The sequence below is a fragment of the Anneissia japonica genome, unplaced genomic scaffold (assembly GCF_011630105.1).
Source record: "Anneissia japonica isolate Jap-2015-1 unplaced genomic scaffold, ASM1163010v1 scaffold1792_len1028045_cov167, whole genome shotgun sequence".
Lineage (NCBI taxonomy): Eukaryota > Metazoa > Echinodermata > Crinoidea > Comatulida > Comatulidae > Anneissia > Anneissia japonica.
This window is the reverse complement of record NW_022742319.1, coordinates 513,265-525,934: the sequence shown is the minus strand read 5'-3', so window position 1 is coordinate 525,934 and position 12,670 is coordinate 513,265. Positions and strand designations below refer to the sequence as shown.

Below are 12,670 nucleotides of genomic sequence, written 5' to 3'. Positions count from 1 at the left end.
ATATATATATATATATATATATATATATATTATTTGGTTTACATTTTTATACATGGAAAAGGAAATACGGCAGTAGCAAAATATCAGTCTCTTCGAACACACATTGTTTAGATCCGATTACTACGTACCGGTACTACTTATTTATATATTTTCAGGCTGGGCTTGTTTACTATGAATCTATTGAACTTTACACATTGGTATCAATAAAACAAAACGCTGAGTCAGCAGCTAACTTTTTTGTTTTGGTTTAGTCACGATGTGTGTAATCATTATAGAAAATGTTGGCCTATTTTTTGGTTTGTTTTTAAATTTGGAACCTAAAATAGCTTCAAGTGTTTGTTCAAAGTCGGACCTTATCTATTAATCGGAGTGTATGTTAAAAAATTAGTGAACCCTATCACTTATTTAATCTTAAAATGAGATTGTGATTTTAAACAGAGGTAATTTACCTTACAGACAGTGACAATTAACACGACCACCAACCGTATAAAAAAAAGGAGCAAATTAACCATAACCTGGTGTGTTACCGTACTGCATACTCAAACGTTCCCAAATACTTCGCTTAGTGATTAAAGTTGTATTGCAGGCTTTGTGGTCTAGTGGTTATAACAGGCTAGTTAACTAGAGGTCGTAGGTTCGATTCCCACCCTAGCTATTTTTTCTGCAAGTACTTTAGAACGTATTCAGTACGATAACGCGTCAGGTAGTGCAAACTCCTATGATACACATCGAAATAGCAATTGCAGTTCTCGCAGGAACTAAGCGCCTCGATGGTCTAGCGGTTATGACTCCAGGCTAGTTTCCTGAAAGTCGTGGGTTCGATTCCGACTCGAATTACTTGCGATTCTTTTCCGCAAGTATTCAGTAGCATAACACGTCAGGTAGGACAAAACATCACTCGTATGATAATTATTTTCCTGGCGCAGACACACATCGAAATAATATTTTACATTTTACTTTATAAGAAAGTGGAGCATTGCCTACTTATTATTTGAACTCCATTCTGCAGAGGTCCACTCAAACGCTATTCTTTCTTCTAGATGGGTCACATGGTCTTGGGTCCTGATAAGCTACAGTACACTCTCCTAGTATGGCATGGGCATAATATTCAGGAATTTTCTGAAAGGGCGGAGGTCTGCACTTCTCGACCAGGACTTGCCCGATGGGGGATCCGAGATCAAGCGAAAATCTGTCGCTGAAAATCTTACGAACGAGGTAAGCCCTAAAAAATGAGACAATTTAGGGGGGCTTCCAAAGGCTTACTTAATCAATTTTAAAGTTTACTACAAATAAGTATGCTTTCTCCCCGACGAGTTGCGTCTTTTTCTCCCAACGAGGGGGTGGGGGATCTCCCCAAGACTCGAGTGCAATCTCAACTCGCCCCTTTTTACCCTATATTTCACTCTATTGGAAAATATATGGTGTTGGCACACTTTTTACACTCTTTTGCATTAGGGATATGCACTGGCCTTACAATACACAACCTTGGCGAATTCTATCCCACCCAAAACCGCACGCAGCATGATTTATGTGTGCACCTGTGTTTTCTATCACAAGTTTCTGAAAAGTTCGGCAAAAACAATTCATTGAGGCTGCAAAGCATAATCAGAGTAGCCTGTTTTCCAATAGCGATCTATTCGCGCAAATCGATAGTTTCGGTTCGCTTCCTCAGGTCTGATTGGTTGCGCACTTTTTTCGCTTCGCAAAAAGTAGAAACAGTTCGAACTACTGCAGATTTCGCTGAAGCTATAAACGTCGACAGGGATGTGAATGTGCATGCGGAAAAGGTAGCTCGACCTCACTTACTCCTCGGCTTCCCACTAAATTTTGCACACCCTTTCCGGACTTCGCTCAATACCCCAGCACCACTGTGCATGATAGCTGTTGTATTTAAGTCTCCACTGGGGAGAAATGTCCACGACGGTAATGTAAGTGGAAAGGCCAAGCGTCATCCAGACCCCTCGGAGGTGATCTAGGGGCGAAGCCCAGGAACTCCGACAATGTAGGAGATTGAAAGGCATAGTTAATCAATTTCGGTCCATAAACTGCGAACGTTATAATAATAAATGTTTGCAGTACACTACGCAGCTAGATATGAAAAGAAGACGTTTCGATTGAGTTAATTCAATAGCCACCATCAAAAGAATATTATATTCAGATATTGAAGCAACTCAATCGAAACGCCAAGACTCACAACAGCAGGTATTTAGAACTATGTACGTGGTGCACCACAAGCATTTATTATTATTGTTACTTGCCATGCAAACCTTCAAAAAGTATTCTGTAAAAAAGATACACGGGCGTTCATTTTCCTCCCTAGCGATTTCTGGTAAGCATACCGATTGGGGGAGGGGAAGCGGCCCAACCTCCGGCCTCCTACTGGCGTTACCACTGAGATAATATTGTGTACACTTTCGTGTTGCGTAAAAGATTGCCACTTATTGGCGATATATTCAGTATTGGCCATGGCCATCCTGTGCCTAGAAAAAATAATAAATAAAAACATTTTTTTTTTAAATTTCTCGTAAATTTATTCGCATGATTACATTGCTGATCAAATGCTGCAAATCAATGACAAGTAATTGTGATATGTGACCTTAGTATATAGAGTCTCCCACCCTTCATTCGAGTGTCTCTACCCTCAATCATACTATATGTGAAGATCCCCGGACTTCATTCCTTGATACCATACGTTTTAAAAAGAAATTATCATCATGTTTCATAAATAGTTTGTTTCAAAAATTCACCACAGGTTCTTAAATCTTTCAAATGTTGTAATTTCAATGACATCAGTTTGTTTTCATTGTGTTGTTGGGAAGGCCTTAACTATTTGCAAGCGCTGGTCTCCTGGGCTACGGCAGTTGGTCTTTCCTTTTGCGCTCTTTTTTTTTTTTTAGCTCTGATGGGGGAGCTCTATGAGTACCCTGCCGATTGAGTAAGGGTCGTTCAACATTAACAACATTTTCACAAGTGTAGCAACCCCTGTCTCTTATACACATCTCCAAAATCCATTCGCTTGCAAAATTTGGAATATTTTGAATTTGAATATCATAGCATGGAATAAATGGTACGAAAGAAAATTTTGTGAAAAGATTACTACTGTTATGTTGGCTAATATTCTAGACAAAATGAGGTAGTTCTGGATGTTAAAGCATTATCTCAGTGCTTTTAAGCTGGGCACTCACTAGTTTGGACGACTGTCGTGCTACGAATCCAACTATTGTCACCCCGAATGCTAGTCGACGCGACACAGTCTGCTGATTTTCAGTGGCAGTGTTAACGGATCTTCATTATAAACGATTGGTTGCGTGTGCGTCGTGGCGTTGCGTTCCCCGTTAAAACCGCAACGGCCAACGACCGTCGGGGGCTGTGTGTCCCCGGCTTTAGTGAACAAATTATAACATGCCATTTATTAGACAATAATCAGTACCAAAAAAAAAAAAAAAAAGACCAATACATTTGCTGCTTACAGATGCTCAGGTGCTTAAAGGCGCAATGGTTTAAATGATCAGGGAGTAAAAATGCCTATATGAAACTGAGAAGGATGACAAACAATTAATTACCAATATGAGAATTACAAAAAACAATAATAAATAATAGTAATCATTATTCATTTATTTATTTCAACCATAATTCTGGTCATTCCCACCTTTGACCCAACAATAAAAATATATATTTTGTCACATTTTAATGCTGTGTAAACCTCATCATCTTTGCAGGAAATTAATGCTAGTTTCTAAAAATTTTGTGCAAGCTAACACTATTCAGTCACCATACTATGTATTCAAGTTTGTGTAAGTTTGAATAATTAATTTCATATAGTAACAAATATTTATAAAGCGCCTATTCAAAATTTATCAAAGGTGGTTAGTGAGGAAATAAAGCAAGTTAACATTCCTGTAATAAATAGGTTTTAAGATTTTTCTTTAAAAAAACCAAATTATCAAAGATCCTGAATTCCCCACTTGTCCATTAAGATATGTGCACAAATGAATGTGATATGTCCATACTTGTTGGTATTATTATATCATCATGCCCATATATGGGCACACACAAATTTATCTCATAAAATTTAATAGTGTGGACACGGCTTTACCCTGGTATTCTTAAAACGAACTTTAGTCGTAGTTCGAGCTAAAACTTACATCATTTTGTTCGTATTCTTAAAACGAACTTCAACTAGCAGTACGACTAAATTACGCGAACCTTGACTAAAATTATACCTCCTCAGGCCGATTTTTTTAGTCAGCCTAGGGTCAAGCTAAATCGTCGACTTGAAGTATTTACCCCACTAAAAACGTGCTTTTTGTAACTTACGATAAAGTGAAGTGAATATACATGATTGTAGAAATAGGTCTGATGTGTCGTCAGCGTGTTCAAGAAAAGGGACATTACGTTTAGCTTCCAAAAGGTGAAATTAACATGTTTTGCTAGCCACATGCAACAGTTCCTGATTTGCACAAAATCCCCTTGTGTTGCGGTCACGTAGCTTCACGGTAACAACAAAAAAATATGGCGCTGCCCTCGCTCAACCTCAACTATAATAGTTCTCCAAAGAAAGCAAATTTTCAGTAGCAGTTCATATTCTATATCGTTAGATGTTAACGACTAATATAGTTATTATTATAGAATATTAGTTAAACGAATAATGGTCTATTATGAATTAAGAGGAAATATGTTTTGAAAGACAGACAGCAGAATAATATTCATCCGCGTTACCGGATATCTAAAATTTCTTCTGCTATTAAAATTCGCTCTTTTCATTGGTTAGTTTGATAGTTGTTGCTTGCCAGCCATCTTCAGCTGGACTACAGCTAGGACCTGATTTAGTTGTAGTTAAAAAATTTGACTACGTTGTTTGTGAACACAAATTGAAGTTGAAGTTGCAATTAAGACTGTAGCCTGGTTCTCACGAGAGCCTTAGTATCCGGATCGGGAGCCAACCATTAGCACCTGCGTGAGAACGCCCGATCGGTTAGCGCTAACCGTTAGCGGTATCCGGATACCGCTAACGGTTAGCAGCGCTATCGGTTAGCAAGTTGAGCATGTTTTTATCTTCAACCAATCCCATGTATGCGTATACAATTTCCAGTTTCTTATTGGCCAGTGATTCGATCATCATGTTTTTGGTATCCAGATCGGGATTTTCTCCTATGGATGCACGGCAGCTAACGGTTAGCAGGATCCAGATCCTGCTAAACGTTAGCAGCCGTGTGAAAACATAGCCTAAATGAAGTTCTATTTCGAAGTTTGACTAAAGTTCGTTTTAAGAATACGGGCGTTAAGAGTTTGATTGGTTGAACTGTAGATTGCAGCCTCGAAGTAACATGTGCATCTGTCCACACTAACAAATTTTATGTGAGAGATGAATGTGATATGCCCATATATGGGCACATCACATCAATTTGTCCACTGGCAGTTAGAAACATTCCATGCTTTCCTCTCTGTAATTAGTTGCAATGTAATGTGTAGCCTCATAATTTGTATCTGCACTGTATGCTGGCAGTCAGAATGTTATGTAAATAGCCCCTGAGATCCGCTATGACCTAGCGTCTACCCTAATTTACAGATGATCGTCTGACTATAAAGTGGGCACACAGGACTGCTACTTGCCCACTGCTGGTCCCTTTTAACGCAAAGTAACGAGCTCTTCCGAAGCTGTTGGATGTATAGCAACCGTATTATCAAAGTCTTCTTTCGTAGCCCCCATCTTAATCGCCACAGAAAAACCCTGTAACATCTCATCGACACCGAGGCCCTGCATGTGTAGGCCGACCACCTTCTCCTCGGGGCCAGCACATACCAATTTCATCACTGTTTTCTGCTTTCTTTCTGTGACAGCAAAGTACATGTTGGTAAAAGTTGACTTATAAACTTTTACTTGGTCCTCTCCGAATTTGGTCTTTGCTTCACCTGAAAGAAAATAATTACACTGCCCTCAACATGCAATGTCATCATATGAAGAAAATGTGACTTGACTCACATTTTTTGTCAATTTTGAGATATCATTTGGGAGCATATTAAACACTCCTGATTTAGTTGTGAAAATTTTGGGTCTTAACAATGGGTAGTTTCAGAGATAGCAACACTATCTTTAAGCATGAAACTTAAAGTCCAGTTATTTTCCATGGTAAAACAATGTATAAGAACTGAAAGATTAAGGGTAAAACAATGCATCTTCGATGGTGATACATTGTTTTAGCCCAGAATAGGAATACTCTAAAAATATTTTGCGTTGATAGTTTCCAGACAGAAAAATCTGTTATACTTTAGCAACAATCTTAACATCAGCACGTGCACAAGCTAGATAATGCATACAATTCCTGAGTCTTGTGATACATTAAAAAATTCGTATTTTAAATATAATCAGATCTACATAATCCTGAAAGTTGCAGGATTGGTAAAACAATTTGTTGCCAAGTTGTAAAAATGTGAACTTTAACTCTACTTGTCTTAAAAGGGGAAAATTTCAAGTTATGTCGTTTTGCCTAATAATGCCTGTAATCCCAACCTTTTCAGCCAATGCTGCTGCTTTGGGAATTGAGGTATTTCATATCTGAATCCAACAATATTTTATGATAAAACTATTCAATTTTTTTTTTACATCTGTAATGTTATGATCAGTCAGGCACAGCTAGCCAATCAGTTGGGACCCTTGATGCTCAAAATTAAATCCTTTTTTTTTTTTGTGTGGCTTAAGGTGTAAAAATCTCTCTGGGAATTTTCCGGAGCCTTAGGATTATGAGTTAGGTTAAACATGATAAGAATAAACATACCTTCAGTCATTCCAACAGTTCCAATTGGTGGATGGGAAAACACAACCGTTGGGATATTGCTGTAATCCAACTTCAAGTCAGGTTTGTTGTCAAACAAACGACGAGCTAACCTTCGACCTGCTGCGATAGCAACTGCAAAACAAAATTTAACAGAAGTTTAATGACTGAATATGGTATACAGAGTAAAAGAAATTACACTTTTCTCAAAATAGGAAGAGTTTTAGTTCCTTAGGTATATTTTTGGTATAAATTAAGAAAGTATGCTTTGTATATATTGTATGCATAACAAACCATACCTGGCGTTAGTAATGCTTTTCCACAAACGTCTCCGAGTGCGTAAATTTTATCAGCAGCCGTGTTTTGGAACTCATCAACTTTGATGTCGCCACGACTCGTCAACTCAACACCCTAAAAAAAGCATTAAATTATTTAATCTCAATAGTCGTCTGAAGATCCACATTATTGATTTTCCATTATTGATATCTGCATGTGTTTTTGTGCACTAGTCTCTATTTACAAGATTGGTAGTTAACTCTGTCAATTAACAAACAGAGCTACTAAAACACATTGGATTTCTTTTGCATGAAACTCCTACTGTAGGATAACCACTAAAGCCCAAAACCTTCTAGTTGTGAATTAGGCAGTCCTCCTTGAGAAACAACCTGCTCTTTTCCTAGAATCTACTGTCGCCTAACATGCATATGAACCATTATCAGTTTAGCGTTTATCCAAACGATAGTGTGCTATTGTAACTTGCACTGCACTGAGCCCTCAAATTTAAACACAAAGGGAGCAGCTATGGAATTGAACATGGGACTGAACGTCTGAAAGGACCATGTTTAGCACACTCATATTGGCTACCACCATCTGACTGAGCTAAGCTGCTCTTTTTATGATTTCTTTAAGGATCTTTTCAGTCCCATTCACAGAGTGGCAACAACCAGCTCAACCGAATCAGATGTTTCCGGATAGTTGCATGGGACTGTATGATGGAAGGAAATATCAAATCACAATTTTTATCCAAGTTAATGTTGACATTTGAGATGTGGCCCACTGCCCAAATGATGCAATCAAACCATGCAGATGCTATCAGAATGACAGTGTATAATGGGAGATGGATATGCAACTGACTTACTACTTTATCTAAGTTAATTTCGATATTTGGGGTGCGACCAACTGCCCAGATGACGCAATCAAACCCAGCAAAGGTTCCTTGACTTGTTGTGTATGTGAGACTTCCATCACTCTCCTTAGACAGAGAAACAGACTACAAAAAAACATAGAAATTAAATTAAACAATAATTAATAAATTAACCAAACAGCTCAACAGAGAGCATGAAACAGACTCCAAAATGTGATGCAAGCCGTTATGGTTCCATTTTCCAATAATCGAAATCAAAATTAATTTCTTGGCAAATAGATTTTGAAATATTAATTATGATGACTTGCATCAAGTTTTTCAAATTTTGTTTCATCCTCTAAAAAGACAACCATAATAAAAACATATCAACAATAATTAAGAATAAGAATAAATATAAACTTCTATGATATAAACCAATGAAGGAACAGGATAGCTTGCAAAACCATCTTTGATTACAGCACTGTGACAATCAACTATTATCATTTCTTCTTATATTTTCCAAATGTTTTTCAAATTAAATTTGAATAAAATGGGCAGTAAACTTTACAAGAAGATCACCACAGTATGGATCATATTTTCTCCTTGGATATATTTAGTGTGAGCACAAAGGATAATCCACGAAAGTCTGTAAGATTTATTTCCAGTGGGGTCCTTCTGATGGTGATTGGGCAGTACACCAGAAGAGTGTAATTAATTCTATAATGTGCACAGGACCAAAGGCTTAAATGCCTCATCCGAAGGAAGGTGCTCTTATTTATACTTGGACTTCAGCCCGCTTGTTGAAAAACAAGAATAGCAGCAGATAGAATTTACTGGGTATTAAAGGATCTTCATGGATAAATACTATATGAATAATTTGTTTTCTACTTACAGTGCTGTTTGTTACCAAGTTCATTCCAGAATTCTTGAGTTCTTCTGTGCAATTTTCACTGATTAAACTGTCAAAGGTTCGCAAAACCTTTAATAAAAGAGCCGAAACCTTACATGTTAATTTATCAAAGCATGGCGAGAATTCGGGGGAAAACATTTGGAGATAATTGGTAATGGAGGGTGTTTGATAAAGCCAGGAACACACTGCATCGACTGATAATCTGCCAATGGTTGGCCGGAGGGTGTTTGTGCCTGGCTTATGTCGTCCTTTTGATGTCATAGTTTTCTATGGAGATACACACACCAGCAGCACTTGTAGGAATAAGTATGAACGAATGTCACAGTCACATAGTTAGTTGGTTTTTTTTTAATGTGAAACATTCAAAGGAGTATAACCCACACAAGTAGTCAAATGCATACCAGGTGACAATAAATACCCTCTTCTTTCCCAAAGATTGTATTGCCTTATTTATTTATTTATGTATGTGCTGAAAAGGGAAAGAATGAACATGAGAAAAGAGCATGGGATTTGGAAGTGGATGGTATAAGAATAAGTGGTAGACCAAGTTTACAAGGAAATATATGGTGAAGAAAGAAAGCGGAAAGGTTGGTCTAAATGAGGAGGATGTTCAAAACAGGAAGAAGTGGAACATGGGAGTGTCATCATGGCATGAAAGTCAGTAACCCTTTGTAAGAGGGAAAAATACAGACGTAAATAAATGATGATGATGATTTATTACAAAAAAATTTTGTGAGGGTGATCCATCTAGACAGAGCTGATCATTAGGGACCCTTAATACAGATAACATGAAACAAAGAAAATGAAATATATTTAGTAAATAATTCTAAGAATTAAAAAAATATTTACAAGTTATGAAAAGGAATAAAAGTGTAAAATAACTAAACTAAATGAATACGCATAGAAATAAGTTAAATAATTTAAATATTCATTAAAATGAATATTGAATATATATTTAATTAAAGACAAAGGAACAGAATAATTATAAGATAATAAATGATAAGTATATAATAACAAAATTTATGAAATGAACATGTACATGAATCATATTCAACAGAATCAACAGCTCAAACAATTTTTGCGAATGATGATAAGCTGTAGCTTACACTTCAGCCCTATAGATGAAACAAGAGCACTGATGTAATTTGAGACTTATCTCCATGTTTCAGTGTACACACTGAGGCTGGAACCAGTTTCTGTTGCCCTTAATTCCACCCTGCCCCATGTTGTAGTCTGCCCCACTCGTTATCGTTATGCTTCATTTTTTTTATTGTACTTTTTCTTTTTAATTTTTTAAAATTTTTTTCATTTTTTCTGTTTTTCTTTTTTTTATATTAATTATGATGGTGAAATGTCAATTGTTGGTTCGCTCATCACTTCTATATATATTTTGTGAGCGAGAAGTTATTAAATAAAATTGAAAAAATTTTTAAAATAGATCCTTGTATACGGTGTATTTTTATACATTAAATGTGCTCTAACAATCAACCACTGAAGAAACAAATCAAGCCAGGCCAAGTCTCAAGTTTGTTTTTTTTTCCTCTTTGTATAAACAAGGAAGTACATTTAATGTGTTCTAACATTCATAGGTGAAATCACTAAAGGACCAATGAAAGTCAGACATAGTTCTGAGGGGTTTTTTTACCTTTTCCTTCCTGATAAATAGGGAAACATCACTTCCTAGTTCTTTAAGAATGCCTGCTAATTCAACAGCTATATAACCTGCACCTACAACTGCTGTTTTCCTGAAAACAATCAAGATTTTAAATCTTTAGGGCCACAAATAATCAAACAAAACCCAATTACTATTAATTGTTTTAATTTTCAAAGTTCATATGTGCAGAGAAAAACATCACAACACTAGTTTTTTAACTGAGCGACACTCTAAATTTAATTTAGTGTCTGGCCTAAATAAATCTACAGCCTCATTTAAAAGCCATGTCCACACTATCAAATTGTAGGTGAACAATTTGTGTGATGTGCCCATATATGGGCATGGTGATGTCATATTATACTCAAATATGGGCATATCACATTTATTTGTCACATTTGATAGTGTGAAGGCCTACAGAGATTAATTTATCAAATGAAAGTTATCATAATACTGTACTGTACACACACACATTGAGTTATAGCTAAATGTAAGTAACGATACTGAAAGTTGAACACTTTGTGTCATTAGTAATTGTACATCATTAGTAATTGTACCTACATCACCCTATGGTGTCTGTCTTCTTTACTACTTTTACTAGTTTATTTCAGGAGGGTGAAAAACTAAGCTACTTTTATTAAAATATATAGATATTTTTGTTCATAAAATAAACTGCAATCTTACTTTGGAATGTCTTCGAGTTCAAAGAATCCATCGCTTGAAATCCCTAGCTCAGCACCTACATACAAAAAAAAATTTCCAAAAAAGTTAGAAATTATCAGAAATCATCATCAAATATTATTTTATGTACTTGTCCATATCTCTGGAGAAACTAAACACATTTTACAATGGGCCAAAAATTTCTTTTGCCAGCCCCCATCTAGTGGCGGCTGTGTCATTACTTGCAAAGAACCCTACAGTCCCTAGATCCCAGCCTTTTCTGGATTTATCCTCCAGTTGTATACATACTACAGTTGTATACACATCGTTGGGGCATACATCGTCAAGATTTGATAAGTGCGTTCAAGGAAAGCCCCAATTTGGGTGGCCCGCTTATTTTTATCTGAAGATGAAAAACAACACTTGTAGAACATTTATGATCAACAAATCTTTTTTCAGGAGCAAATGACAAGCTTTAGAATCGTTCTTGCAAAATAGTATAATTTGCAATTATGACACTTATTGTGAGACTTAGCTTTAGTTGGCTATCTGGTGGTAGCCCCTTGAACTTAGGTGGGAGATGTCATAAACTTACTGTTGGTGCAAATGGGTGTAATTATTCAACATCCCGCATATTTTTGTCTTTGTGTACATTAAAATGATTTCTCTCATCATGCAAGCAATTACTCACCTGGAACATTTGGTATGACAGGTTTTCCTCCCGATGCTATCAAGATATGTTTGCCGGTATAAAGCTGGTCCCCAACTTGGATGCAACGATCGCTTGTGAACGAGGCATGGCCACGAATTATATCTACTTTCGAATTACCAAGGTTTCTTTCGTAGATTCCATTTAACCGTTTGATGTATGCATCACGACTCTTCTTTATTGTACTGCAGGAAGGAAATATTTTGTAAAATTCATTCCTCATTTTTTATGCCATTTTTAACAGTGCTCACTTAATCTCAAAAAGACTTTCGAAATTTAAAAAACACTCATTGTGAAGATTTTGAATGAGAAACAATTTATTTTTTTACTAGGCCTTCATTGAAAAAAAATTAATGTTTGATCCTGTTCATACTGACCTCCAGTTGAAACCTTTATTTTCAATGTCAAAGCCATAATACTTTGAATCATGTAACATCTCGGACTGCATGGCTGTCATAAACATCACCTTCTTTGGAACACATCCTACATTTACCTGCAATAATTCAAATCAGGTTATTTCTTTCATACATACAGCTAGTATAGGCCTTTGTTAAAGAGGGTCTGTGCTTAAAGTCTGCAAGTCAAATGCACAGCGTAAAAAGTATGTGAATAGATATAAGGTTAACCGAGCTTTTCAAGGGTGGATCCAGAGATGTCTGAAAGGGGGGAGGGGACCGAAAGGGTGGGTCGATAGAGAAACAGCACTATTCTAGGGGGTCCAGGAAATTTTTGTTTTCTAGATGCCCAGAAAAAAACCCCTGAGGCGTTTGCAATCAATAATTTCTTTTCCTTTCGTTCATTTTCTTTTTTTTTGTTTGCAAAAGGGGGGGGGGGGGGGTGGGGC

At 36.6% G+C, this 12,670-nt stretch overlaps 1 protein-coding gene across 1 annotated transcript in view; it reads right to left on the bottom strand.

Moving 5' to 3' along the window:
• Nucleotides 1–3,594: 3,594 nt before the first annotated feature.
• The window catches only part of LOC117119099 (glutathione reductase, mitochondrial-like), a 10,233-nt gene continuing 1,157 nt past the window's right edge, over nucleotides 3,595–12,670 (bottom strand). The window contains exons 2-10 of the mRNA XM_033263910.1: nucleotides 12,204–12,319; nucleotides 11,809–12,011; nucleotides 11,142–11,196; nucleotides 10,452–10,551; nucleotides 8,789–8,875; nucleotides 7,912–8,043; nucleotides 7,073–7,184; nucleotides 6,777–6,908; nucleotides 3,595–5,913 (exon numbers count right to left, since the gene is read on the bottom strand). Of these exons, the coding sequence (XP_033119801.1) occupies nucleotides 5,630–5,913; nucleotides 6,777–6,908; nucleotides 7,073–7,184; nucleotides 7,912–8,043; nucleotides 8,789–8,875; nucleotides 10,452–10,551; nucleotides 11,142–11,196; nucleotides 11,809–12,011; nucleotides 12,204–12,319 (1,221 nt within the window). The 3' untranslated portion in view covers nucleotides 3,595–5,629. The remainder of the gene's footprint in view (nucleotides 5,914–6,776; nucleotides 6,909–7,072; nucleotides 7,185–7,911; nucleotides 8,044–8,788; nucleotides 8,876–10,451; nucleotides 10,552–11,141; nucleotides 11,197–11,808; nucleotides 12,012–12,203; nucleotides 12,320–12,670) is intronic.